Consider the following 26,780-nt stretch of genomic DNA (forward strand, 5'->3'; position numbering starts at 1 on the left):
GCAGTGTATGTAGTCTAAAAATCAAATTCGAGATCAAGCCCACTTCCCAATTAAATAACACAGTCCTGGTACACGACACGGTATGTTATGCATAATCAGTGCGATTCAAAGTCATCGACTCATGGTCACAGTATTTCTATAAACTGATAAATTTTCGCGCAGTAGGATAATGAAGACGTTTATATTTTTATGGTTCCGGTTTTGCTGGTGATTGCTCCCTGTATTGGCGTGTAACAAACGATCGTCAGCCGATCCGATACGACACTCAGGACGCATGATTGGACACATGGCGAATGGTCAGGTTGCTATTGCACCCAAGTGCGGTCTACTCTCTTTTGATAGGCAAACTTATTTGCAAGACGCGTGTTGATTTGTCTGATAGGGGGCATATTGCTAATAACTGTGGAGTAAGACGGTAGTCACAGTACTCTCTTCTGCTCGTACGGAATCGTACGGAATACAAAAAAAAGTTTTTAGAATCTGGATACCGCATGATCCTTGTCATAAGCGCATAATGCATTTTCAAGCAGTTTTCATTTAGGTCCCCTTAATTTTTCTCTAGTTGGATTATGAATTTATGATCAGCACTCTCCGGTAAGTCATTATTTGATGCAAATTTAGATGGAAGCCCCAAACAATATTAAAACTGTACGAAAAAGATTATTTTTTTATAATGTAAGTCACAGCAACAAGCTGTTTTTAGAATTTAACGCGCAGTTTTGCTAATGTAATGATTACAGAATAGTATTGCCCTCAAGCTAATCCACAATGGAGTGATGTAAAGCAATGCGACGAAGTCGTCAAGTACTGCATAATACAGTGACATTTTTTAAGGTCGCACTACAGTTGACAAGCGTCGATGTTCGGCCGCAGATTAAGCGGTACGCTTGCCATGTACCCATCTCACTTGGGCCCCTGCTTAATAGTTAATCGTGACTACAATTCTTGAAAGCCCGACTGTCATTACGAGTTAGTTGGAGGGTCGATTATTTTGCAGTCGCCCAACCGGCTGTGCAACTCTACAGCTACTGCCGCGGCTGCTGCAATCTGGTGCCAGCGCTACGAATTTTCCATATTAAGTCATTGGCTGTTACGCCGCGTCGCAATATCATCATCCATCATCAACTGCTGGACGTGATCATGAATAATGCATCATTTCATTTGTCGACTACATCCACAGTTCCCCTTCGTCATCCCATGCTCATGCCTAATCATTCCGCTGAAAGTTCCATTGCGCGTTTGTTATCATCGACGACGGAGAATTCAGTGTATCACACCGCCGCCATGCAGTCGCCCGCTAACAACAACAATAATATGGGATCAGTGCCATCCACCCCGCAGCACGCTATGAGCTTTCCCGGCCAACGTGACCTTTTACTGGGGCCCAATGCCATACATTTTCCGTACCTCGGCGCAACATTCAATGGCTTACCGATGTTTCCGACGGGTACTTTTGGTATGTTTCCATCCTATGGATCTTTTTTCCCCAAATCGCCGGTGCTGGGATCTCCTGTTCCCAATTTTCTTAACGCGTACTTGATGAATAAAGGTTCGTTTAATGAACAGGGAAAATCCCTCTGTAATTGATCCATCTAGAATTCTTGAATGTTTATTTATTTTTTTATTAGAAGACGAACTCCTTTGGCAAAAACGGAGTCCGAGTAACTTGCCGGAAAGTCCATTGTCAGGAACCAGCCGGAGTTCTCCCGGTGACATCGTTTCTAGCCATAAAAGTGAGTACTTAAGGTTAATTGTTTCTCATGAATTGTACGTTCGAAGTCCGTGCCAGTGTATACATAATTATCTAGCACAGAAAATTTACGGAGCGTTTTTCAAAACTGTTTTCGCAACTGTACTCTGTAGGAGGGTTATCTGTTGTATCGTGCTATGTTTTGGTTAACGGATGAAAAGGTCAAAGCTGTTTGTTAGTTTTCTCGTACTATCCTGTCATGCTACTGATGAATACGTTTTATGCGAAGCTACAATTAATTGTCTCTGACAGCACAAAACAATGCACGGTTGATCAAAAATTTTTTACATCCTGCTTCGGCCACGATGATCACAGCGATACGGTAAATCAACCAATCCAACAATGCTTTAAGATTTCTATTGTCAAAACAGTAATGACACTTCTACGATTATCTAATACATACTAGGATTGCTGCAATCAAAACCGCGCGCAACGTAGCTCTACAGCAAGCAGGGAGTGGGAATCAGGACACAAATGCGGCAACAATAGAATAAGATAAGATTTTTGGAAACAATCTGCGCATACTGGTAGAGAGAGAAGATGGAGTCATTAAATCGTAGTCATTAAATGCATAGCGGGCTGAATTGACTAATCTTGTTTGTCGAATTTTTGTGGGTTAAGAGTAGCATGAGTGGAAAGGAGTAGAAACAACACCAGCAGGCCGAAATACCGCCCGTTAATCCATACAAAGACCACCGTGTGGTGCCTTTACATAATAATGACATTTTGACTTGATTCAAGAGGTGTTCGTGGGGATTGTTCGGCCGCGAGAGAGAACTTGTTAAAAGATGCCGGTGCTAATGAACCCTGCTAATCAGCTGGAAGACGAGTTGTTCAAGCGTACTTGAAGCGTATTGAAATTGTTTGCCAGTTATCTCGCACCCGAATGCTTCTCACCGGGGAACCGCTGATTTAATCCGTACTGTATTGTCATTTGTTTTCTTTATTTGCCCACTTCTGTGCGCTGCACAACAGCCGAAGTCAGGGCTCGCTTTCGAAAAGATGGCACATAAATGACACCTCGCTTACACATGACAGTCCTGCCAATCGTTAAAAGTTGCTAATGGCTGTGGTTTCTGGACTTTCGGCACATCTGTCCAATGTCCATTGTTCTGGCAGAGCAAAAGTACTGTTCGGCAAATTTTACAATTTCAGGTTTCGAAATCGTAGCGTACTATAGAAAATCGTTTGGAGTATGCACAATCGATTTTGACCTTTAAAATTTATTGCAGAGCATTAGCGCATGCATGATCGATTAATCATAGGGCAATTATAGATTACGTACGATATGAACCCACTTAATTTAAGCTGCGACAAAGTGCTTATTGTTTATTACTCTGGTTAGCTACTGAATCTTACCATTAGATGTTTCGGATGGTTACCTAATGTGAACACTAATTACAATTACTCTACATACTGCTGCATCAATTTTGCAAATCCTTGTCTGATATGAAATATTTATTGCTACCTAAAAAGTAGCCCGTTTACTTTAGGTCGTTCTTTTCTTAACGTAGGGGGCTTCAATTTTATAAGGTGTTTTCAAAAATTACGCGCTATTGATTGCTCGTCATTACTTTAATTCATGCCAGCACCAAAAAAGAAACTTTAAGCAGTCCAGGTTGAAGCGCACCAAAGCGAGCATTCAATACATTCATTTCGCATGCAAATGCACAAAGCAGAATTAACTGTGCTTTATTAATGCTGGAAGCATTCATGAGATTTTAATATCTCGGTGGAGTTATTTGACAGTTGCTGTAGTGAGTACTGATGAAAAGAACAAAGCCGTCAAATTGAGATGCAGATGTAAAGATCAATGAATTCCGGCTTAGCCCGAATGGAATCTCAGTTGATTTGCTACGAATCCGCAGACGCGGCAGCGTACACTGGCGAAGTTAGTTATTCTTGACTACTCCCGAATAACACTTCCACGCTGAACTATTTTTCTGGGTTTACGACCGAGAACAGAAACAATGGGCCTGATGAGCTTGTGATGGTTGGGAAAATATTTCACATTTAGTACACCTGGTATGTAGCGGTGGGTTGATAATTCTGTGCAGCACCCAGTAGTTACTTCCAATTAAGCGGAAGGGATACACAATCGTTTTAGGGACTTTGTCATGGCTTTCATATGATAATAAGGCCTCATGTTGACACGAACGCCTTATTCCCGAGCCACCCAAGCTGCCCCGTGGCCGCTGCACTCCTACGGCCATTCAGTAAGGACAAATTTAACGCTTCTCTGATAATCGCTGCAATGACACGGCGGTAAACTTCATTACTAACATGACCTCCTACAAAAAATAGCAAAATATCATTAGCACTTATTAGTGCCGTTGTTTAATGCTGTAGCCTGCAGTTGCACTCAGAGAATGACTGTGACTCAGTGGCTTTATGTACAGTATATGAGTGAAAGTTTTAAAAAAACAGTGATGATGTAATCGCACAACTGGTTTGAAATTGATTATTTCCAGGTTAGAATGCACTAAGAAGTGGCATTTGTTTATCATTTGTTTATCGATGAATTTTGTACCCTATGGAGGTACCAGTCTACCCTCTACACCTTGGTTTTAATCAGGGCCGTCGCGAGGTCCGAGGGTAGGGGGGGTGCGCGGTCGCGCGCCAGTTTTAAAATGGCTCAAAAATTGAAAAAAATCGTAGAAAAGTGGCTCAAAAAAGCCAATTTTCTACGCTTTTCTATTGTAATTTTCGGTGTGCCAGCGCCAGTTCCATTTTTTCTCGCCAGCGCCAGTTACGCCAGCTCCCGGCGCACCATTTTCCCGTTTTCTCCCTCCGGGAGGGCCCCCCCCCCTCGCGACGGCCTTGGTTTTAATTATTGAATGCCGATCGACTAGTGTTGCCGTTCGTTACGAAAACGAAAAGTCCTTGAATTTTAGTTATCGTTACGAAAACTAAAATTCAGATAGTTTTGGTTATCGTAACGAAAACTCTCCGACTTTTCGTTACGGAAAACTCTCCGACTTTTCGTTACGGAAAACTCTCACGACTTTTCGTTACGGTAACTGAAAGTCACGTTGAATTCGTATGCGTTACGATAACGAATACGAAAACGAAAACATTTTCATTCGGCAACACTAGGCCCGATCCGTCTTTATACCGAATGTCTTTGAAAAGATCATGACCAGTGGACAGTGACATGCGTTTGTTTGCGGCATTAATAAAGAATATCATGGCAATAGTCAGCACTAAATCAACTGTTTTGTATCTCCAGTCATTAACGTGTATTAATTTGTGAATGCGTTAATTTGTCTGCGTGAATAAATTACCGTACTTTGCACAGAATGTTTTGTCTGTCACCTGATTATTGCATTGCTGAAATGTAAACCGAGCCGTTTTCGAAACAACTAGCCGAATAAAGCAATCGCAAAGTACGGCTGTGTTTTTTTCAGAGAGGTTTTAGAATTTACGGTACTACTGATGTTCGTAAATCGTAACCCATAGCGTCCACTGACTTGTGAGCATCAAGTAAATGTTGAAATTACAAGAAAAAGGGCTTGCGTTGGAGCGCAATGGCAGAATGGGACGGGACGCCTTCACGTAAAAGCGATTTATATTCCCGAATTTTGTGTTGTTTGTTATTTTATTGTAAAGTTTTTACCGGTAGCAGACAAAATTTGATTACAACTTTAGGAAAATCGTGTTGGAGTCTAACTAAGCAGAACAGAAATACTTCTACCAGTCTCCATTGTGCGCAAGAGATTAAATTTGCTACTGCACACGTTGCATGCGGTGTATATCAGTCGATTCCGATGTTTATCCGGTTACTTATGGTAGATGCCTGGTATTTAATCGCATAAAGGTGACCGCCGCGGTATGTGTGAATATCACTGATGTTCAATACAATTGCGCAGATGAATAAGGTGATAAAAGACCGGTGGCAAGAGTTGCAGGTGTGTGCAAAATGGCCTGAAATGTCGCTTGTATTGATACTTCTCTTTTGTTTCCGCACACTCTAACGGACAACTCAAAAGCACTTCTAAACTTTTCTTTCTATTTGAGCAGCACACACTTGGCAGTTTTGCTTGTTTGTTGTTGTATCTGAAGTGGCTTTCATGTTGCATCTTTTAAACTCAAGAGATGGATCATTTACGTTGATTCAAAACAATAAAGGTAGTTTATTTATTGTACAGCGCTAATAAGGCTTAGGAATTTCATATGCGTATTTCTATACTGGCAGTAATGGGGTCCTGCTATTTTATGTGCAGTAGTATTGTACAGCACAGAGTCTGTGATATTATTTTAATTATTTTAAGCCGCTAACTGTAGAATTTCAAAAACTGATTGTGCGCGCGCAACTTTTTGGATCGATTTGGGAAAAAGGTCAAGCCATCAAGGTACAGTTCACGTTTAGTTTCGTACGTTTTAAAAGTTGGAGTCTCGTCACTGCACAGCAAATACGGTTAAAATTTTCACTGCCACTTTCATCTGTTACACAATGTTTACGACTATTTTTCAATCTAAGTATATATACAAATTTAGTATACTACTGTACATAGAAATTGGGTTTGGAGCTGTCTGCTGTAATATTGCGATACAATTCACAAAACGCCTACTTTTGACTTGACCGTAGTGGTGTTGATTGATATGCGCACTGCTGCATTCGCGATGGTGGAAGCAGAGAGCGCAAAACAGATTTAATCAAGTTGAGCTTGTTAAAGTTTGATTAGTAGGAACCGGCCGATAGATGGTTAGCAGCATTCTTTTGAGCAGTTAATCTCACCGTAATCTGATTATCGCCCCTTTCGGACAATGTGACAATTCTCCTTTTAATTGATGTGTTGATTAGCAATGAGAGCGGTCAGGGAGTTGAGACCGCGGTCGGCAGTTGCTAAAAAGAACAACTCAATCTCTCTCGGCGCAGAATATATCTACATCCCTCGCAACAGCGCTCTAGTTTACTGACTTTCCAACAAGGAACAGAATGGCACGATCGTTAACCAGCTGTGAAATTCCATTATGCAACCGAGGCTATCAAATAAATCACTTCTTCCTCCCTGTTCCCTTGTGATCTTTGATATTGTAGCTGTTGGCACATCAGCTCAGCAATCCTCACAAATAAAAGGAGGCTTCCTTTGCTGACCCGACAAAATTCAACATGATTTCTTTACCCACCTGCGTAGGCAAATCCTCGCGGGAATAAGATTAGCCATGTGCGTAAAGGAGGCGGCCGCTCTCTTCTGTGAAGCGCCCGACAGTGCATAGATCCGTTACGCAAAATTTCGTCTATTCCTTCTTCTACAGTAGACTGTTTCTGACTTACAGGATTTTGCCGGAGCCGCTATACCGATCAGAACAGTTGTCCAGTTTGTGGACAATCAGTGGTGGGTGCCACGATGCAGGAACACTTCCTGGAAGAATTAAAAGCCTATCGCCAGACTGTGCATAATATGGATCCGCAGACCGGCACCCCTGCAGAGCACGTCAAAAGCCGCCACGCGAACTCATTGTCGGCAACGCCCACGGAAATTGATTCGCGCCTCGAAGTATGTAATCGTAATGGGTAAAATAATCACCCTTCGATTCCCTTATTATTAAATTACCTCTTGCAAAAGCCATACGGCACGCACGCTTGAGATGGTCTTAGCAATTATACGTTGTATGGGCTCTGCGCAAGTAATTCTTACAGGACACCATCTCGAAACATGTTCTTGGTGTTAATAGTATTAAGGTGCCGTTTGTAGTATGTACTGCATACGTATATGTACCCAGAGAACTGTCTGGTAAAATAACTTGTTAATTTATATTTCGTCAGAAACGGATTGCACTGTACTTATCCAACATACCATTTTGCACAGATATTTTCGAAAGTGCGCAATAACCGGAAGGCTCGGCTGCCCTCTACACATGAACCCTCGCGAACACGTCCCTCCGAAGCCGGTGACCTCCAAAGAGAACTGCGACATGGATCTCGACACAAACACTTCGAACCACCTCCATCTGATCAAGCACATGGAAGCAGTGAGGAAAAAGAAGATGAACTGATTAATGTTGATGTGGATAACGGAGATTCAGGTTCTCCGGGAAGAAATAGTGTCGACGAACCGAGTTATTCTAGAGCGTCGTTGGTTGTCTTTAAAAAACATAAGCGAAAGCTGCAGGATTATGAAGAGTATTCGCCAAGAAATGACGAAGCAACGAGTTGTCCGCTAAGGTCACCAACTGAGACCAAGACAACGGCATGTTCGGAATGTCAGGTAAAATGAAAACTAAAATATTTTTATGCCAGTTACGTGTTATAAAAGCTGTGGCGCCTAACGTGCACTATATTGCAAAGAACACCTGCTTACTCGGTGTGAGTTGCGAAGGTTTCGTTTTGGATGTTATTGTATTAAGACACAGTACGCTTACAGCGTCACCTTTGTAATAGTGTACTGCAGTTTATGCGGACTAGTAACTGACATCGCTTTAACGGTTTTTATTGTTTTGCAGTTGGATCTTCCAATTACGATACTATATAAAGCTCGTAATTGTCAAAAGCACTGGTACTGTGGGAAGTGCCGCTCCGAAAAGAATTTGGTAAGGAGCTAATCGTAGTTGGACATCACGCAGAAACAGACTACTGTTCGACGGTTTAGCGTTTTACACACTATTATTTAAGTAAACCAATTTGTTACCGCGCCTGTAGGCTTGTCACTCATCTGCGACGGCATAAATAAATCATTTGCATTACTCTCGCTAATTTGTAAATTCTTTCCGCTAAAATAGTGGAAGCGAATTTTAAAGTTACTGTTATGCTTTGGGTTGTAGATGAAAGACGATCGTTGCATCCGGTGTTGCCAGAACGAAGATTCATAAATTAATGTATCTTGGATTCTCCTTACAAATTTGCTATACATGTGCTATGCGTCTCGCAGCATTTGAGATCGCTGTTGTGTTCGCCGTTATTACTGATACCATTCTTGTAACCTTGTACACAGATTTTATTACGCTAACTGTTGTGTTCCTGATTCTTTTTACATATTGTATATGCGGCCGGCGGTATTAAAAATAATAATAAAACAAAACTGACAGAGTTGTTTTGTGACCTTTGCCATGTAATGGTCCATGCTTTCTGCGTTCGTTCGATGTCCGCATGTGGCATTTTGAAATAATAATTTTATGTTTGAATAAAAATAAAACAACACTGGATGATTTAATACATTTCTGTAATCACAAACAGTAATACGTACACTGGTTTTAAAAGAGATACTGTTATAAGCAAACATACACATAGGTAGTTTCAGTTTTATTTTGCAATGGAACTTGCCGGAGTTGTTGAACGTAACGAACCGACATAGTCATCATACTGGGCTAGGTAGAAGTTACCGGCCAATGGTTTGTTTAAATTGAATTCTGTTGCAAATTCATGTAGTGAAAATTTATAACGGGGTCTAGCTAAATGCTGACGTTGAACTAATGGCATATTCGAATGCTGTTTGTACACCACTGTGATGTATCGGTGGATACCTACAAAAAATAGAAACGAATCAAACGATAGTACCTGTACTGAAACCCGAAAACTGTGATAACAATACATTAATTAGATGTTATACAAAGGGAAAGGTTATTCTTAGGTCCCTACCGGATTCCTTTCTTGGAGGCCTGCTGCCTCGATACTCCATCAAGGTTTCTCCGGCGGTAACGTTGATTCCTGGTATATTGACCACTGTCCAATGGTTAACGGCCCCCATCGAGTTGTTTTCTTTTGTTGGGACATCTGGATCTTTACAATCACACACAAATTATTTACACGTCGATTTATAAGTTTGTTTACCACTTCAGTTTTATCATGCAGTCTCACAAATTTCTAATTGATTAGTTTGCGTGACGTAAGGACATCCTTTATTTGACCAGGGTAACATCGACCACAGGTCCACAAACAATGTTGCGCGATCGCACAAGCGCCTTGGCTCAAGTATACCAGAAACGAAGACAAGAAATGCGTTCATAGAAAACATTTGCGTTATTTGTAAACAATGGAATATCGGCAAAATAGCTTGTACTGGTTGTTCACATATTTAAACTGTTTAATTTGCATTATTACCAATCATCACGAGGGCATAGAATGCGTGAGGCTCAGTTTTCCAAACCACCACTGGCGTGTCCTTTACTTGAAACGGAGTGAGTTCATTTCCATAAGACACCACGACACCGGAACTGGGATAGCTGATCTGACAATAAGCCGTACAAGCATAACGTTCATAGCATGGATGGTGCGAGTTCTCAAATATGCGTACAGTAAACAGATTGTTGAGATATGTGAAGTACAATCTATACATAAAAAGAAGAAAAACTTTAGTAGCTAAAATTGTTTGATTAAGCATACTTCTAAAGAGTTTGGTGGAACTTCCTTCAGTACTCCCGGCACCACATCGTGGTTCAAATAGTTGTGCATAATATCACTTTTGACAAGACTTGCGTATCGCAAACATAACTGAGACCTGAAGTGCAAACATGCTGGCATCCAACGCAAACAAATACGACTTTCCCATTTTTGTTAATTTTGAGGAATCGCTTATTTAGCCTGTAGGTTAGAAAATTAGCACAGTAAACCGCATTGTCTTTCACTAATGATAAAGGAAACTGCAAATTAAGTTGCGCTTTGGTGACATTCGTCTATAGCAGTGCTTTTATAAATATTAGCAGTAAGCAAGTAACAAATTTCTGTGTACTACGTGCCGTACCTTTGTTGTGAACCATGTTGTTATTGCAATATCTTAGAAAGAACCCCCTCGCTGTAAAAAAGGCAAGTTGGCATATAGCTTTGCGATATATCTGCAAAGATTTTACGAAGATAAACTGGATGCCGGAACACAAAAATCCAAAGTGCAAAACGAGCAGTTTAAGTAATGAAATTTACTTACAATGGTTAGTATAATTTACAATTGTATACGCGTATGATCGACTGACAATTGTGAGTTATGTTTAATAATAGATAAATGCGAACGACTTAATTTACATACATCACTCGGCCAAGAACCTCGGTGAACTCCATATTTGCCAGCTTATGATTGGTTGTGGTATCGATTCTTATGGCGTTCTCCTAATTTGGGTTGAAACTTTAAATGTTTTAATTAACCTTTTATTCAAACTCTCAACTATGCAATAAAGCTGTCGGAGAGCTGCTACTACAGTAGTATAATAGTATAGTTGGTATTGTGTGACAACTTGGCAATAATCAACTAAATTATGCAGCATATCATGATCAGGTTACGAGTAGATCCAGGAAGCGCAGCAGAAGTGAGAAGGTTCAAAAGTTACGAAAATACAATTGGTTTGCGAAGCGATACGTGCATGATTATTAATATTAACCACTGGCATTTGAAACCATTACTAACAGGGCCCTGGACAAAGAAATGTGTCACGATCAAGGAATTGTCAAAGAAGATTAATTTGTGAAAGTAGTGGTAACCGTCGGGGGAGTTCTTACGTCAGAGAATCAGTACTGAAAATGAGCGCGGAAGTACATGCAGTGTCTGTCCTCGGAACATATGAGCGACAACTAGGGACGTGGTTTTAGATTTTGGAATGCCTGATCGGGAATAATGGATCCCGTCGTCCCGATGTTGTTTTATCTCGGCAGCTTTATTCTGGGTATGTTAGTCGCACATGAATAAGATTTTCAGAGCATATCAATTAATGGTAAGGTGCAAATAAAAGACGACCCGCAAAGGTAGAAAAACCGCTTGGAATTGGCCGCCGCTGGTTACCCTAAATGATTTGGATGGTAGTTCCAGTTAAGCGCTGGAATTGGTGGGCAAACGGTCAAAAAACCCGTCATACTGAGCCACATAGTAATTTCCCGCAAATGGATCACCCAGGTTGTGCTCCTTTGCAAAATTTTTTATGCTGAACTTCCTCCGGTCACTAAATAGGGCACCGGGCAATGAATTCTTGTCGATTCTTCCGGTTTGCTTGTATACCAGCTGAACGTAGCGGTGTAAACCTTTGAAAAAATTTCGATCAAGTAGCGCATGTACATCTGAATAATTACAAAATTGCTACTCGTATATTGTGCAGAAGTCAGTCGGTTTTTGATTATTTGCGGATAAAGTACGATTTAACTGCATCTAATAATTATTTATTATCAATTACCAGTGGGTACTGGGTACTGTTCGGCTTAATTTATGCGCCGCGTTGTAGCTTGTAGTTGGTTTTCTGTTTTATATAAATTACCTGAACCTTTCGGTGGATGAGGCCCACGATAAGACTGAATTACATCTCCGCTGGAAAGGTCGTTCTTCTTAACATTGATCACCAGCCAATGATTTATACTTCTGGTGACCGGATTTTCACGGTTAGGCACATCCAAATCTTATTTTGACGAAAACACCAAAATGAGCAAATTAATCTTTTAATGCACCAGACACTGAGCTTTGTGAAATGAAATATGTTAGGAAAACCGGTGTATGTTTCAAAGAAATTTCTGAGATTGCGAACTACGCGTAAAACGCATGCACATATACGCATGCACGCATGCGTTATCGTAATTATCTACGAACCTTATACGAGTAAGTACGCAAATCTAGCAAAATTTACAAAGCTCAAGCAGTACGACACTAATAAGTACCAGTCAAGTTTTATGAAATTTCGCAAAATAAAATATTGCGACACTAAATTATCTCACCATGAGTTCTTCTATTTCTTCTCAGTTCTATTTTGGCTTCTGTAACGATCGTTTTACTTTAAAAAATGTTCTAGGTAGATACCTGACATGCTGATGGTAAAAAGGTCGCTGTCCCGAGAAAGCCATGCAACATTTGGTTGATGTTCGGTGTCTTCGGGTTTCAACTCATTTCCAAAATTCACTTCTTTTCCTTTGGTATAAGTAACCTACATTCAAATACTGTACATACAAAATTAGCATAATTAAAATGTCATTGGCATATACACTGACCTGCAGCGATTATGGAATAAAAACTAGTAGGACAGTACTTATAATTTGATCTGTTGGGTTGTATAATCAACTGCATGTCATGCTCTCTGTACATTTTATATCCTTGTTAATTGCCTACCATATTTTACTGTTTGTTCGCAGTCTCTCAAAAATTCATACAGTACTTTGGCCAATTTTCAGAAATACAAATTTAAAGCTCGAGATACTAGCTATAAACGTTTAACGTAAGGGCTAAAAAAACTATCAAGGATCAAATACTCCCGAATCATAACTTCACATCTTTCTATTAAATCTATATACATACTTGTACATGTATCTATCACGTAGTCATAACAAGTACGTAGTGTTAGAATTTTGACATTACTAAAGTGATACGTATACTTACCATCAAGCCTTCCTGGGGAGCTTTGTCAACCAGATCTGGAACAACCTCGCCTTTGGAAAACCTTTCTGCTACGTTCTGATTGACACCTTGCACAGCGCTAGCGCAACTCAGGAAAAGAATCCACCAACATCCAGAAAAGTGTGATTGCATTGTTAGTAGCTGATTATTGAGTACTGCAGAAAACGCTAGCCAGTCACAAATACATAAAGAATTTGGAGTAGAACAATTAATTTGCGTGTGAATTACTGTACTCTGTACATACGTATCGCTAATATTCTAGTACAAATATACGGACCTTATCGGCATGCCAGTATGCACAGCTAGGGCGTATAGGAAGGAAGCAAATCCACGTTCTCACGGAAGTTCAAAAGAGCTAACTCCGGTTTTGTGAACAAACTTGTCAAGCAACTTTTTCTAATGTAAGTGGGAAGAGAACCACCAAGTCTACGATATGGTATCAAAATTTAATATCAATAACTAGCAAACGCACGGCAACACGTGCAACCGGTTTTGCATTTTCCGTAGAATACGCCGCCTTAAAAAATTACTACATACATACTTTTTGTGTTGCTTAACCATTTTGTCGCTGTTATTCTTAAGCCGATTATAATTAGATTAATATTATTATTATACCATGAGTATCCATGCAGACTTGGCCAGGTACTAATGTTAATTACTTTGATTTTGTGGTGGTAAAGAAATCCTATTTAAACTACTTCCAAGGATTTCACTTTTGTTTGAATTTTACCAAAGGCATTTTACCAAATACAACACGAATACCGGTAAGAAGTATGGACACATCTGCGCAACCATATCCACATTTGTCCAGCGGGCTCCGTTACATACTAGTACAGGATTTCCGCGATGGATTTCGGCCCACCATGGACTGATTCAAGCGGCATGCCATAATGGTGTCGATGTTCCAGTTTGACTCTTATTACACTACTTATACCCTTATACAGTACGTACTGTACTGAAAAAGCTTGACTTCGGTGATTGTTGCAACTTGTTGCAAATTTGTTTTTGGATGTTTTTGGATGTTTGGATGTTTTTGGATGTTTTGGATGTTTTTGGATGTTTGGATGTTTTGGTGTTTGGATGTTTTTGGATGTGAATTGCTTACAATAATTATAAGTTTTCAACACGTTGACGATCTTTGCCTGCATAATTTCCTTACACGAAATTAGTAAGCAGTGCTTGCTCGCTATCAAGCTTTCTGTTCTTAGTTTCTCAGTTTGTTATTTTTGGAATGACAGCCGATTGCAAAAGGCATAAACGTGACGGCATGAAAATGATGGCGACTGTGATTTTCCCTGATTTTGTCCGTAACTACGAACGATGTCCGAAACGGCAGTCCAGGTTCATCTAATCACCTCTTCTAATCACAAGATTAGAGTGAGCCAACGAAGGTAGGTCGAACAGAAAAGTGTAATTTTTTGTAGTATTGTTCTGATAGTTGTTAGTTTATACTAGTATAAAAAAGTAGCTGTACCTTTGTGTAAAAATGCCGTGGTTTTTTCGTTTTTGCGTTGAGAGATGGACTTATTCTGATTTCTGAGCTGGTCGGTTCGGGGAACATCATAACGCGCCAGGCTAGAATTACTCTCATAAAAATTAAAATTGATAAAAATGATAAAATACAAATGTTATTATGAGTTGTAACTTGTAGTTGTAGCATGCTATTTATTGACGATTGTTGTAACATAAAAATTGTAATTATTGGTTAATCCAAGCCTGTCTTCGTTTTTCGAGCAGGACAGAAATATTTAAGTCCAGTTGTCAACTTGTCCACCGTTGCTTTTTTTGTTAACTTACAATTAACTTGATATTGATATTTTAATTTTTTGTAATACAGCTGCGCTGTGGTAAAGGTGAATTGATTACAGTATTAATTCGTTTTACATAAAGTATTCTGTAATTGTAATTTGTGCGCCTGCAGCGATCGTAATCTGAAACCTGATTGCTGTGCATGCGAAGTGATTGTTAACGCTGTCGTGCATGCCTTTTAAACCATGGTCATCCAGCAAATGGAATGTTCGATAGCTTCCGTGGTATCTATGTACTTGGAATCCTTGAGTCATTTCAGAACCGTTTTCTTTTAGTTTGCTTGACTGTTGTTTGCTACTTGTTAGTAACGGATGTACAGTCAGTAGATACAGACTTATACCGTATATTTTATTTTGCGTGCTTCGTGTAACGGTAAAAATAACTTTGTTCAGTAGTTCGTTATATGTTAAGTATGTATTATGTACAGTAGTTGTTTACTTTTAAAGTATTTTTTATACTACAAGTATCGGTCGCGTGACCGATACTTGTAATATAAAAATAAAAAGTATACTGTAGCCCCCCGCACAAGTTGCTCCACTGTCAGATCCGGCCGTTGCCTTGGCCCTGCACACACTGCGCTGAACAGCGAGCAATGCTAAAATTAATAATAATAATAATAATAGTAAAGATAATATTATTATTGCAACTTTGATTATTGCAACTCGTGCCCTCTGCAGTGCTGAACCGGCCTTCTTCGTCGGCCCCATAATGCCGATTTTATATGTTTTATACGTATGTATTTTACTGGTACTAAATCTGGCTACTCCTGGGAATTAAGTGAGTTTTTCAAGGTATTTTTTTGCTCCATTACAGTTTCTTCCATTCAGGGATCAGACATTGCGTATAAAATGTTCCGCAGGACAAAATCCTATCCAGTTCCTAGCTACGAGAACAATGGTTCCCACTCTCCTCTGATTAAATCCGAATCGTGTGGCTGTGAACCGCGTAAATCCCTTACCGGCGAACAGAAACCGGGAATACTGGCTAAAATACGCTCCCGTATGTGCCGGACATCCCTTCAAGAGAGAAACGGCTCGGACTGTGGATCTCATCAGTCCGATTCCATTCGCAGCAACTGGTCAGTCTCTGTCAGTAAAATTCCGTTGAAGCGAACTTCCGTTGATAATGTGCCAAACAGTGGTCATCGGCTTCTTCACGAACGGCGCAGTGTCACTGGACCGTTGCATCTTCCCGGAAGAGGGGCATCTCCTCCGAAATCCGGTAGCTGTCGCCGATCACACCCTTCATCCACCGATATGCGCTCACCCACCACTCCACCCAAAGTCCCGGCGCGCAGTCCCGTGTCATTGGGATTAGTGCCGTCGAGTGGCAGTCCCCATAGTAATCCGGATATTCATCGGCTGGTGAAGATTGCCGAAGTGGATAAGCCCATAGAGGCGCGTCCCTTGAGTCCTCCTACGGGGCTGCATCGGCCGTTGAGCATGTCCCGCTCCTTTAAACCACTCCCTCCGCTGCCCGTAACTGAAGGTGACGAGCATGATGCTGTCGAGGGTAAGTGGTTGTGAGAAATGTGAAGGTTCACTGTTGTTTGAGTATGTCAAAGATCGCTCGTGCAATGTCTCCAGGGCAGCCTTTGACAGACGCTCCTTTGTTTTCAAGTTGCTGGCACAGCTGTTGATCGACTATTTGGGGACTTTATGTTGGCAGGCGATTCATATCCTGCGAACCTTGTACTTTATTTCGATTGATTTCTGTGCCTTACTTGTCAGATCGGCGATGCCTGTAATTACAAGGCGAAGAGTATCTTTTTTAATATGGTCGGTTAATGAGTGGTTTGTCACAACTTACAAACATGAGATTGTATCATCGCACTGAGTGAAGCCCGTACATACGGTAGCTGGGATATATCTGAAGTTATACTTTGGTTATTACTTAATACGTAGTAGTTAAACTTCAAACGCGTTTTACGATTAGTTATGTTTAATTTTAAATTTAAATAAGTTGCGCCTTCTGGAACGCAATCAAAATTTTGATGAAAAGTGTACTAGAGGGGATCGGATCGAATAGCAAGCAGCACAAATATACAAGAACTTCAAGAAGGCATTTCAGCTATGTTGCAAAATTATGCAACGTGCCAGACATCTGCTAAATTGCGAATCCATGTGATCATAATTGTTTGATAACCGTACCGACTCGAACAGCAAAACACATAATATTATACCAAAATATCTTCGAAGGTTAATTTCGTATCTACGTATGTGATAATTCTTTGTAACTCGATTTTTGAGCTAGTGGACAAGCCGGAAATTCATTTTACGTCTATTTAAGTGCACGTTTCATAACCGCGTAGTCAAGCCCCGCGAAAACGCACTTGATTAAGTTTTTCGATTTTAGATCATGTTGATCAAATCGAGGAGAACGATGTTTGTGACAACAGCGAGCAGCCGCCCAACGAACACGCTCCGGCCCCTCCAGTTGAGCTGTTGTATCGACCAGTGGACGAAAGTTACTCAGTGACATCCGAACTCCAGAACCTGGCTCATCATGGATGGTACTGGGGGCCGATTTCGCGGTCAGAGGCAGAAGAACGTCTGGTCGATCTACCGGACGGTGCTTTCTTAGTGCGAAACTCGTTGGACAGGCGTTATCTCCTGAGCTTAAGTTTCCGCTCCTTCCAACAGACTCTCCACGCGCGCATTGAGTACGAGAATTGCCGTTTTAGCTTCTATCCGCAGATTGAAAAAGACGCCTACCATTCAGTTGTTGATTTGATTAAGAGTGCTATGGAGAAAGCTTCGACGGTTTGCTATAGCCGCAGTCGCCAGCCAGATTCACCGGCATTTCCGGTGCGACTGACCCATCCGGTCAGCCGCTTCGCGGAAGTAGGCAAGCTGCAATTTTTATGTAAATTTACGATCAGGTTGCATATAAGAGCCGATTATTTGGCGCAGACGCCCCTGCCTGAGTCGATCCGGAAGTACCTCTCGTCATGTCCCACTGATGGTTAAATTTTTCATTCTTGTTGATGTAATTGTCTTTTCTTATTTGTAGATATATTTCATTCCGTTATGTACGATATTTTAAAGGAGGTTTAAAAACTGAGCTGTGCGATTCGATATAGGTATCTGTACTTGTTTGTAAGTTCTCTATTTGCTCAGACTGAACAGTGTTTAATTATTTTGTTAACAATTCACCGCTTGTTCAGTCAGCTAATTATTCTTTGAAACGAAATTTTTACAAATCTGCAAGAACAACAACAGAGGATATCACATCAGAAATGTCGCCGCTGATTGAGGCCGGTGAGATTAGCGATCTGCAATAAAGAAGTGACATACTTTTCTTATAACAGACTAACAGCCTCTAATTCTGGAGAAAGGGAAATATGTGTCTTACAGTTGTAACGCCAGCATTGAGCAACGGAAGCGTGTTACTTAAAGGCTCTTGTACCTAGAACAAACAAACATCAAATTCGATACATCCGCTAAGTGAAAGATTAGGTAATCGCTAAGTCTGACCCAACTCTTTCGATTCAACCTTTTAACGGCATTCACATAGCCTGCCTCGCCAGTTTCATGCACTATGTACATTACATGGGTATTCCGATTATAACCAATAAGTTACCAATTATATGATTTTATATAATATCTACATAAACCCATCTATGCTAAGCCGAAATATCGAAGTGATTACTGTTAAGTGATTAACCAAATTAAAGCTAACCCGGTCAATACGGCTATGTAACCACAAATAAGCATCCAGTTGACGGTCTAGGAATTCCCAGGTATCGACAAAGCCATCCGACTTATCTTGAAGCATGTGCAGTTCAGTAGCGTTATAAACCGCAGCCAGAGCGGCACGCTTCCCATACCAGTTGGACTGAAAAATTAAATATTATATGCCGATAGCAACAGCGCATGATTAACTTCACTAATTTTCTCATAATAAAAGAATATTAACACGTAATTAAAACAGAAAATAACTGGATTAAAAGAAACCATATGCGAGGACGAAAGAGCCATCACTGTCGTGATTTAATCGGTAAGGAAAACACGAAAGCTTTTAAAAAAATTAAATTCCCGAAAACTTACGTCTACAGTGGTATCTCCGCTTAAATACCACATTTCGTCCACCAGTTGGCCAACCAGTCGCATGGCTTCCCGTGCATACCTGGGCTGTGCCAAAATTCCTAAACCCGATGCCCACCATTCCAGGAGAGGCGTGTTCAGCATTAAACGTTCTTTTATGGCCTCTGCGAAAAACCTCTTCAAAGCAGCATGACTGCCACCTGCTAAATTTTTCCGACTTCCACACGTTCTCACGAAGTCTTCGTTATTGCTGTTATAAAAGTATATCACCAGATCCGCTCCGCCGCGATCGAACAGTCCGTGAGATATCGAAGGCAAACCACATTCGGCAGCTCCTGGAACGATTTCCAAAATCTATTAAAAAACATTTACGAAAAACACCGATGCTCTTGCGAGCGGAATGAGTTCCGCCGTATTTTAAGGCATATCAATGTTTAACACAGTAACGATAAAAAATCTGCTAGAGAAAGAGGCACCTGCTACCAAGGCATCTTCAGTCCAGCCAAATTCTTCAATCTTCCTCAACGCTGCCTTGAGAATATTTTCTTTGACTTGCTGCGAATCGTCACTGCAGTTGGGAGACTGGTAAGCATTTGAGTGGAGGCGCCGTTCTGAGACCACGGAATTCCGAAGAACGTGAGCGCTCATAGAACGATACCGCAGTACGCCGCTTCGATCTGCACAGCAAGGGAATTATCCTTAAGTTCTTCATCTCCTTACAATAACACCAAAGAATTCACATGTTTTTAAACAATGTCAAGTGTCAGCTGCGCTTTCAGGGCATGATTATAATTTGCACTGTTTATACTTTCACCGCTTGCATGAAAAGAAAGCTACACCAGATACAGTCATGCAATTCATAGGGGTTTGTTGACTCAACTTCAACGAAGGAGAAAACAAACGACAAATTGAAATACCTGCTTGGACGCACCATTTGCATTGATCCTTGAGAAAGCAGACGAAAGTCCGGCACGCAGAATGGGCCTCCACATACCCACCAGGCAGTTTCCAATCATAATCCCTTCAATCCGGATTCGGTTTGAGCAGTAAAGACTTCCATATAACAGTAAGCTTAGAAAGTTGGCGGACTTCTCGAGTTACTTGCGTATATAACCTTTTTCGAGAACACACAACAGTACATAATCGCAAAAAATTTACACAGCTTCTGACTGCATAGTGCAGTAGATGCTTATTAGCATAGAAAGTAAAAGCCTTGTATACGTGCAACTAAAATCGAAAGCGGCGACAAAACCCATCTGCGCCAGGCGGGCCGTATGATGCCGTCATCTTACGCAGCTACGTACCTGCACAAGCGTATCATTGCAATCGAGGGCGGAGCATCGAAGTTACAGGGTAGGAGTGCGTGTGGGTTACAGGGAACCGTGCAAGTCACGCTATGGTTTACGCTGTTAGCTATCTCAGTGCCTCAGTACAGCCAATCTGCATTCCACCTCAATACAGCCAATCCGCATTGCCAAAGACTACCATTGAACCATCACCATCAGACGCACCGAGAAGCTAGCTCCCTCTGCTTATCTGGCATCGGCTTCCTCGTTGCACCCACTGATCTCCAAGCTGTGTCCGGCGCTTAAGCCAACGGATGTAACGGTAGCCACTCGTGCCTGGAAAGTTATCGCCAACACAGACGATCTCCCGGCGGAAGCACTGCGACACGTTCAGAAGGCCTGGGACACGCCTACGACGCTACACGCATTTTCTAGGCTGACCTCATTGCGCACCACAAAGGATGAGGTCGCTCACCTGAAGGCTGTTTCGGTCCCGGAATCCGGCGTATGGATCCATGCACTGCCCGCAGCAAGCCTCGGTAATCTGCTGGAAAATAACGCTCTCCGCATCAGCGTTGCGTTGCGTTTGGGTGCACCAATTGTATCCCCGCACGTGTGCGTGTGCGGTGGATCGGTTGACGAATTAGGCCGGCACGGACTCCGCTGCAAACGATCTGCCGGACGGCTGCCACGACACGACGGTATCAGTGGGGAGCTCACCCGAGGACTAAAGACAGCCGGTTTCCCAGCCAGAATGGAGCCGAAAGGTCTTTCAGCGAAGGATCGCAAAAGGCCGGATGTGATCACACTCGTACCATGGGAACGCGGAAAGCCGCTGGCCGTCGACGTGACTTGCGTGGACACACTTGCAGCCTCTTATATCGATCGCACCTCAATGAATGCCGAGGCCGCAGCTGAACATGCCGAAAGAGCGAAACTGACGAAACACAGCTGGCTGCAGCCACGGTATAACTTCATGGCGGCAGCATTCGAAATTTACGGACCGTGGGGAGATGGAACAAAAAGGCTTGTGGATAAGGTTGGAAGCGGTATGGCCACCGCCACAGGCCAGAAACGTGCGAAAGAGTTTTTTAGACAGCGGCTCTCTATCCAGATACAACGGGGGAATGCGATTTGTGTAATGGGTACAATTCCCGATCAGGATAGCATTGAGGAAGTGTTTCTGTTATGAGATTAATGTTTTCTAGTACTAAGTTTGTACTTGTGACATGATACTTATTAAAGGTGCAGTGCCATTGAACATACATCGATATACGTATCACTTCCACCCACTGCTTGCACTACGTACATAATCTGCCGTAAGCTGATCACTTGTTTTTTGATAACTTTTGTTTCACCTTAATTGTAGCTTTCAGGAGGAAACACGAAGGAGCAAATCAAATATCACTACGAGCTCGTACTGATCAAGAAATTCCGATCAACATTCATAGACAAATTGAACTTGCACGCGAAGAACGCCAAATCTGGAATTACGGATATTTTGGCATGTCAGATCGTTCAGCTCCATTCGCACTGCATGGCCGAGATAACTTTCGCAATCAGCTTCGCTCAATCAATCAATTTCGCAATCGAATTAGCGAAAAATTAAATTCACCGCAGGTACACTTTTTACACTCCAGAGCACGAGAAATAATACTCAAAATTATTACTTAAATTTCTGTTAATCACTAGAGTCATTTCAGCATTAATCTTTTAATTCCTGCTGTTTGTATCTGGAATCCCAATTTGTTGGGTTCTGAGATCGGCAGCGCAAGAGAGGTACAGGGAGCCCCTGCACACCGCTTTGTTGCCGCTTCAGTTTTTTTCGGTTTACTTGTGTTTTACGCTCGACATGGTGTACAGGGACATCCAAAAACCTCAATTTCGGGCCTTAAGTCGTGTTTTAAACCGCCTAACATACAGTAGTTAGAACGGGTACAACCTACACTTTTATTTTCTATGCTTATTAGTAACGTAAGTACTTCGACAATAATTAAATTTTTGAATATATAAAGTATTTGGTGCTGTAGCCGCCGCTCGAGAGACGGTTGGCTACCAAAACGTGTTAAATTTTCAGGGGCTATAGTGGATCGGGATACCAGAGACAATTGTGGAATGTGGACTAAAGCTCAACATTTTTTTTCGTCCGCAATCTGAATGTGAATAAATGGCTAAGATTCTCTGAAACTTCACCGAAAAAGAGCAATTTCTGCCAAGCGGTACATAAAACCGCGACCGGTTGCGCAATGTAGAACTAGGCGCGAGCGCCGCGGGTATCCTAAATAGGTAAGCGGCATCCTGCCAATTCTCAGATTCTGACAACTGAACAGTGAAAAAACTTTTGCCGCCAACACCGTCCATGTTTAATAGGCAAATGAGCACCAGTTGTCACTTATACACCAATGTATTCTGTGATTTTACTGACAACTGCAACAAAAAATCCGGCTAGGGTGACATTCTAGCAGGGGATCTCAAACGTGTCGATATTAAAAAGCGTTATCAGCGATCCAGTCGACGAAAGATCCAACCCTTGTGTAAACGCCGGGTTGCTTGGACCAAGCACAACTAAAAGGAGATGTGCGGAATGAAGTCACCTTGGATAATGCTCCAGTTTTGCAATATGTAGCTTACCCGTGTCCCCAGCTGATAACTCCTACAAGATCGAAACCGCCATATCGATTCAAGCACGCCAAAGGTCCACCGCTGTCCGCCTGCAATCAAAGATGCACAAATTCAGGACGATTTTGTAGCAAGTAATATAAGGGAAAATGCTTAAGAAATTAAAGTGCCATGTTTCATACATTATTCAGCTTTGCGTCGATCAAATGCATACTCATAACCGTTAGAACCAAGCTATTAAACAACCAACTACTTTGCAAGGATCTTTTCCGCCTTCGTCGTAGCCAGCGCAGATCATCTGGTCGGAAATTAGTCCAGGGTAATACCGCTGCCGGCACATTTCCCGCGACATCGTGTACACGGCCACCTGTTGCAGGATGACACTCTGCGCGCGTGTCAGGGCGCGCGATTGGATACTGCGAGCCCATTCGGTGGCCTCTGTGTCGCCCCAGCCGGTCGCGAAACAGCGCGTGCCGGTGCTGGGATCGAATCCTTTTTCTGGCAGACAAATAGGCCACACTTCCCGACCGAACTGTACATTTTCTTCTAGCTCCAACAGCGCTAAATCGTTATCCGTGGTGTCTGGTCGATACTGAGGATACATGATGATACGCTTGACTTCGTAATTCTCCTCAGAATCCTCAATTACAGTGCGGTCAAAATCTCCAGCCGTCACTTGGTATTTGCTTGGAGTCTGGTCACTGCGAATACGAGACAATACTTTTTGTTTGAGACGAGACAATAGTTTTTGCAATATTATTGCTGCAAAAAAACAGGAATCGCTATACCGATACCTCGTAGAGGATGTAAAGGATTTCTATTTAAAATAAACACTTAGTCAGTAATAATTCTCGGCTTGTCTACTAACTGGTCAACACAGTGAGCCGCTGTGACGATGTAGCGCGGTGATATTAGACTTCCGCCGCAAATCAAGTCAATGCTTGTTCCAAACCAGGTTGCACGCCTGTACCCAATCCGCACCTGCAAAATAGCGCGATTTCCGAATACAGAGTATATTGATCTGCTGACTGGATTTTAAACTTGAAAACGTAGTGCTATTACAGAAACATTTATAAATATCTCTATTACATTTGTGGAACCAACGTCGACAAGTTCGGTTTCAGATTTTTCTGACCAAGTCTACTCTAGTATATACAGTATAAGCAATTGTTCACTTACTTGCCATGGCCAACTTCCTTTGATGACGTCCTGACCGCCTAAACACGACCAACGGCCACATCTCAGTTTATGTACTTGTGCAAAGCGTAATAAGCGAAAGTTCAGTCACAGTATTCGTATTATCTTTCATAATAAAAACAATAATTTATCGCTACTTATTATAATTAATGTTAAAGCTGATCGTACCAACAATTTTGTTGATTTTTGTGTTGGGACGGATGGAAGGTATCCCACATTGATTTGCTCGGCCAGTTGGCACAAATACTAAATCAAAAGCAAGATGATCCGATCAAATAACAGTTGGCAGGAATAACTGTATCTTAAATCCCAGTGCAATTATTGAGAATTACCAGCTGCAAGGAAAACCAGTTCGATGAGTCCACCTATCGAGACCATTGTGGCTCGAGATAATTCAAAGCTCGTATTGAATCAATATAACGGTGTTTTCCCGTTATTGTGATTCCCGAGTCAATTCGGTCTATGGGAACACAGAAGAATAAATCTTTTGGATCCTTGTTACTGCCACACACTGGCACACAAATGCCGCAGTCTTTAAAGGCACTGCAAACAATTATCTCTTACGTTATTGTACTACAAGTACAGATAAACAAACATTTTTGTTATCAAAATTAGCTGATTAGATGTGACCTTTTGATATCAGCTAGTCTATCAGCTAGTACTTTGCATGTGCTGCTTTTAACGTTCCGGTGAATTAGCACAAATTGCATCGCTAAAGGCTTTATCATCATGATGTCACATCGGGTGAACGTAACAGTGTTTTCCAAAAGTGCTGTATTTTAACAGAACTCAAGAGCGATAAAGAATGACAGCTAGGAGGCCATCAGCGGCCGCGAAAAATTATGTAGCCTGAGCTAATAAACATGTAAGCATGCAGCATGTAAGCAAGCTTAAGATGCAGCAATTTTTCCTTCGATCCAGGCTTTGAATTTCCCGATTCTCGTATACACCCCTGGACGCCTTTCCGCCGCGCATCTAACGAACACGTAAACTCAGCTTTGTATGGTACAATACCAAAGCAAAATTGTTTGAATAATACACAGTCTTTATTATTGCAAAATGCATGATAGTTTGGTGGAATGGTGGATTACCCATGGCCCCAGCTTGTTACTCCAACAAGAGTATATGTTTGTGCAGATTTCCCATTCCCGGTACTGGTACAAACAAACGGGCCACCACTATCTCCCTGCAATTTGTTTATTCATGAGTATTATAACTGAGTTAAAGAATATGCACCTTTTTCGGACACCGTATTCACACAAAAAGCAACTAATTATTTGATTTTAGTTGTTTTACCTGACACGCATCTTTGCCCGGGCTCCCGGCACACAACATTGCATCGGTAATCTTTCCTTTATAATAATCCGTTCCATTGCAAATACTTCGGTCCACAACGTTTACGAATACTTGTCGTAAGAGGCTGCTTCCTAAAGCCGCTTTCGTACTGTGTTCCGCATAATAGGCTTCTTTTCCAAATATTGGAGGTGGTTTAGGATCTGTGTGACCCCAACCTGTGGCCGCGCACTGTAAACAGTCGGTTGCATACCACTCTTTAGGAACAGGTCAAGGGAAAGTCTTTCGCATCTATATACCTCTGTTCCGGGAAGAGGATCGTGCCCTTCGTCCGCCAGACATGCCGGTTGAACATAATCAGAATACTCGATGGGCGTTGTCAAGTGCAGTAGTGCAATATCATTTTTGTAAACATAAGAAACATAATTCTCGTGCACTATAACTCTGTCCACTCCGTAATTCCTTGCATGTGGTTCCTGAATGCTAGAGTCATGCTGACCGACTCGGATAAAATGCAGTGATGCAGTCTTCCTAGTTGTGTATAATTAAAAAAATTATTTAAGCGAATCACGAAATACATATTTTTGTGTTCATGACGCAGCGCGTACGGATCGACGCAGTGCGCGGCTGTAATGATCCACTGCTGGTCGATGATAGTTCCGCCGCATCCAAATGTTGTTGTGTTGAACAGACCCAGGAAACTAACGGTTCGAGCGAGATGAATTTGCCAAGGCCATGACCCTTTTTCGGCCACTGTTCCCCCTGTTTAAAAATACGTAAAGCATTTATAAAACTTGTGTAGTACTTGTTTCCGTAACTGCTGAAACTTTTCTAACCAGTATAGTCTCCATTATTCGGCCATTAAAGCTTGCGATACCTACGATTTTGTCGATAAACCGGTTATGCTTGGCCGGAAATACTGTTCTTCCGCAGCCATAGTCAGCATTAACGGCAATGCACGGTATAACACAACAAAGGATGACCGTAAAGTTGTACAAAATTTGCATTGCTTCTCGGGTGTTATTAATATAATTCAGCAAATAAAGTAACATAAGCTAAGCGGAAAACATTTGTGCCATATTCCTTTCCAAAGCAATAATATTAACTGCTTACAACTTACATACAAGTACTAACAGCACTCCTAGTGTTCCTAGCATGGAAGTTCTGCAGCCGGAGTAGCATATGTCAGTATCTGACTGCGAGTACGCATGAAATGCATCATATCTACAAATTATTATGTTTTATTGTACATAATATCTATATCCTGTGTAGGTACAATACAATTGCCACAATTTATGTATATGCGCCTCGGCTTACAATTGTTAGGAGTTGCAGTTAACTGGTGTGCAGTAATAAAATGCAATGGTCAAAGTGACAAGTTGACAACATTTTGATGCTTCTGTACGACGGCGTTTCATTATAATACAAAACGTGTTTGTCACCCACTGTTGAGGAAATTTTAGGGCGACAAAGTTACATTGTT

The 26,780-nt window shown here is 41.6% G+C and overlaps 6 protein-coding genes across 18 annotated transcripts; 2 read left to right on the forward strand and 4 right to left on the reverse strand.

Annotated features, from left to right (window-relative positions):
- Window positions 1-140: 140 nt before the first annotated feature.
- On the forward strand, window positions 141-8,735 carry LOC129601574 (uncharacterized). Of its 4 annotated transcripts, none has more exons than XM_055500411.1 (7): window positions 141-318; window positions 998-1,549; window positions 1,629-1,733; window positions 7,031-7,251; window positions 7,564-7,962; window positions 8,198-8,284; window positions 8,516-8,735. In XM_055500411.1, exons 1-7 carry the CDS (start codon window positions 294-296, stop codon window positions 8,561-8,563), a joined length of 1,437 nt encoding a protein of 478 aa, XP_055356386.1. In that variant the 5' UTR covers window positions 141-293; the 3' UTR covers window positions 8,564-8,735. The 4 variants fall into 4 exon arrangements, with proteins under 4 accessions (XP_055356386.1, XP_055356393.1, XP_055356402.1 ...); XM_055500418.1 differs by having other exon boundaries at window positions 1,632-1,733; XM_055500427.1 differs by lacking the exon at window positions 141-318 and adding an exon at window positions 389-594 and having other exon boundaries at window positions 835-1,549.
- Window positions 8,736-8,886: 151 nt separating this feature from the next.
- Window positions 8,887-10,420, reverse strand: LOC129599043 (protein D2-like). Its single transcript, XM_055497177.1, has 4 exons — window positions 10,074-10,420; window positions 9,792-9,918; window positions 9,330-9,470; window positions 8,887-9,214 (listed from the first exon to the last, which is right to left on the reverse strand). Exons 1-4 carry the CDS (start codon window positions 10,209-10,211, stop codon window positions 8,994-8,996), a joined length of 627 nt encoding a protein of 208 aa, XP_055353152.1. The 5' UTR covers window positions 10,212-10,420; the 3' UTR covers window positions 8,887-8,993.
- Window positions 10,421-10,915: 495 nt separating this feature from the next.
- LOC129599054 (protein D2-like) lies at window positions 10,916-13,467 on the reverse strand. Of its 2 annotated transcripts, XM_055497196.1 has the most exons (5): window positions 13,325-13,467; window positions 13,030-13,202; window positions 12,457-12,580; window positions 11,924-12,061; window positions 10,916-11,693 (listed from the first exon to the last, which is right to left on the reverse strand). In XM_055497196.1, the coding sequence occupies exons 2-5, from the start codon at window positions 13,177-13,179 to the stop codon at window positions 11,485-11,487; spliced, it is 621 nt and encodes a 206-aa protein (XP_055353171.1). In that variant the 5' UTR covers window positions 13,180-13,202; window positions 13,325-13,467; the 3' UTR covers window positions 10,916-11,484. The 2 variants fall into 2 exon arrangements, with proteins under 2 accessions (XP_055353171.1, XP_055353162.1); XM_055497187.1 differs by lacking the exon at window positions 13,325-13,467 and having other exon boundaries at window positions 10,918-11,693; window positions 13,030-13,318.
- A 249-nt stretch (window positions 13,468-13,716) lies between these two features.
- Window positions 13,717-18,152, forward strand: LOC129598988 (suppressor of cytokine signaling 6-like). 6 transcript variants are annotated; one of them, XM_055497110.1, is made up of 4 exons: window positions 13,717-14,215; window positions 14,286-14,438; window positions 15,670-16,368; window positions 17,212-18,152. In XM_055497110.1, exons 3-4 carry the CDS (start codon window positions 15,705-15,707, stop codon window positions 17,823-17,825), a joined length of 1,278 nt encoding a protein of 425 aa, XP_055353085.1. In that variant the 5' UTR covers window positions 13,717-14,215; window positions 14,286-14,438; window positions 15,670-15,704; the 3' UTR covers window positions 17,826-18,152. The 6 variants fall into 6 exon arrangements, with proteins under 6 accessions (XP_055353085.1, XP_055353078.1, XP_055353110.1 ...); XM_055497135.1 differs by lacking the exons at window positions 13,717-14,215; window positions 14,286-14,438 and adding an exon at window positions 14,479-15,266 and having other exon boundaries at window positions 15,670-15,934; window positions 15,995-16,368; XM_055497103.1 differs by having other exon boundaries at window positions 13,717-14,438.
- Window positions 17,914-21,895, reverse strand: LOC129599022 (ubiquinone biosynthesis protein COQ9-B, mitochondrial-like). Of its 4 annotated transcripts, none has more exons than XM_055497145.1 (8): window positions 21,547-21,895; window positions 20,207-21,371; window positions 19,834-20,016; window positions 19,379-19,579; window positions 18,906-19,237; window positions 18,538-18,693; window positions 18,211-18,264; window positions 17,949-18,130 (listed from the first exon to the last, which is right to left on the reverse strand). In XM_055497145.1, exons 3-8 carry the CDS (start codon window positions 19,916-19,918, stop codon window positions 18,089-18,091), a joined length of 870 nt encoding a protein of 289 aa, XP_055353120.1. In that variant the 5' UTR covers window positions 19,919-20,016; window positions 20,207-21,371; window positions 21,547-21,895; the 3' UTR covers window positions 17,949-18,088. The 4 variants fall into 4 exon arrangements, with proteins under 4 accessions (XP_055353144.1, XP_055353120.1, XP_055353130.1 ...); XM_055497155.1 differs by lacking the exon at window positions 21,547-21,895 and having other exon boundaries at window positions 20,207-20,598; window positions 20,664-21,451; XM_055497163.1 differs by lacking the exon at window positions 20,207-21,371.
- A 641-nt stretch (window positions 21,896-22,536) lies between these two features.
- LOC129580739 (transmembrane protease serine 9-like) lies at window positions 22,537-26,449 on the reverse strand. Its single transcript, XM_055471397.1, has 14 exons — window positions 26,175-26,449; window positions 25,906-26,059; window positions 25,597-25,828; window positions 25,301-25,528; window positions 25,096-25,190; window positions 24,904-24,979; window positions 24,517-24,536; window positions 24,337-24,404; window positions 24,173-24,250; window positions 23,987-24,024; window positions 23,676-23,788; window positions 23,061-23,508; window positions 22,820-22,899; window positions 22,537-22,753 (listed from the first exon to the last, which is right to left on the reverse strand). Exons 1-14 carry the CDS (start codon window positions 26,347-26,349, stop codon window positions 22,675-22,677), a joined length of 1,884 nt encoding a protein of 627 aa, XP_055327372.1. The 5' UTR covers window positions 26,350-26,449; the 3' UTR covers window positions 22,537-22,674.
- Between the last annotated feature and the right edge of the window lie 331 nt (window positions 26,450-26,780).

Source organism: Paramacrobiotus metropolitanus, unplaced genomic scaffold, assembly GCF_019649055.1.
Source record: "Paramacrobiotus metropolitanus isolate TYO unplaced genomic scaffold, Prichtersi_v1.0 Parri_scaffold0000004, whole genome shotgun sequence".
NCBI classification, from domain to species: Eukaryota; Metazoa; Tardigrada; class Eutardigrada; order Parachela; family Macrobiotidae; genus Paramacrobiotus; species Paramacrobiotus metropolitanus.

Excerpts from the sequence above, each read along its gene's own strand:
- LOC129601574 (XM_055500411.1), top strand. The coding sequence starts at position 294 with ATGGTCAGGTTGCTATTGCACCCAA. Across the intron at positions 319-997 it reads CAGGTTGCTATTGCACCCAA|TCGCCCAACCGGCTGTGCAA; the intron begins GTGCGGTCTACT and ends ATTATTTTGCAG. Across the intron at positions 8,285-8,515 it reads GCCGCTCCGAAAAGAATTTG|ATGAAAGACGATCGTTGCAT; the intron begins GTAAGGAGCTAA and ends TTTGGGTTGTAG.
- LOC129599043 (XM_055497177.1), bottom strand. The coding sequence starts at position 10,211 with ATGCCAGCATGTTTGCACTTCAGGTCTCAGTTATGTTTGCGATACGCA. Across the intron at positions 9,919-10,073 it reads TTCCACCAAACTCTTTAGAA|ATCAGCTATCCCAGTTCCGG; the intron begins GTATGCTTAATC and ends GCTTATTGTCAG. Across the intron at positions 9,215-9,329 it reads GCCTCCAAGAAAGGAATCCG|GTATCCACCGATACATCACA; the intron begins GTAGGGACCTAA and ends TATTTTTTGTAG.
- LOC129598988 (XM_055497096.1), top strand. Across the intron at positions 16,369-17,211 it reads CGAGCATGATGCTGTCGAGG|ATCATGTTGATCAAATCGAG; the intron begins GTAAGTGGTTGT and ends TTTCGATTTTAG.
- LOC129580739 (XM_055471397.1), bottom strand. The coding sequence starts at position 26,349 with ATGTTACTTTATTTGCTGAATTATATTAATAACACCCGAGAAGCAATG. Across the intron at positions 25,529-25,596 it reads ATCCTCTTCCCGGAACAGAG|TGCGCGGCCACAGGTTGGGG; the intron begins GTATATAGATGC and ends GACTGTTTACAG. Across the intron at positions 22,754-22,819 it reads GTTATCAGCTGGGGACACGG|TTGTGCTTGGTCCAAGCAAC; the intron begins GTAAGCTACATA and ends ATCTCCTTTTAG.
- LOC129599022 (XM_055497163.1), bottom strand. The coding sequence starts at position 19,918 with ATGATTGGAAACTGCCTGGTGGGTATGTGGAGGCCCATTCTGCGTGCC. Across the intron at positions 19,238-19,378 it reads TGAAGATGCCTTGGTAGCAG|GAGCTGCCGAATGTGGTTTG; the intron begins GTGCCTCTTTCT and ends AAATCGTTCCAG. Across the intron at positions 18,265-18,537 it reads TACATAGCCGTATTGACCGG|GTACAAGAGCCTTTAAGTAA; the intron begins GTTAGCTTTAAT and ends TGTTTGTTCTAG.
- LOC129599054 (XM_055497196.1), bottom strand. The coding sequence starts at position 13,179 with ATGCAATCACACTTTTCTGGATGTTGGTGGATTCTTTTCCTGAGTTGC. Across the intron at positions 12,581-13,029 it reads CTCCCCAGGAAGGCTTGATG|GTTACTTATACCAAAGGAAA; the intron begins GTAAGTATACGT and ends ATTTGAATGTAG. Across the intron at positions 11,694-11,923 it reads TCATCCACCGAAAGGTTCAG|GTTTACACCGCTACGTTCAG; the intron begins GTAATTTATATA and ends ATTTTTTCAAAG.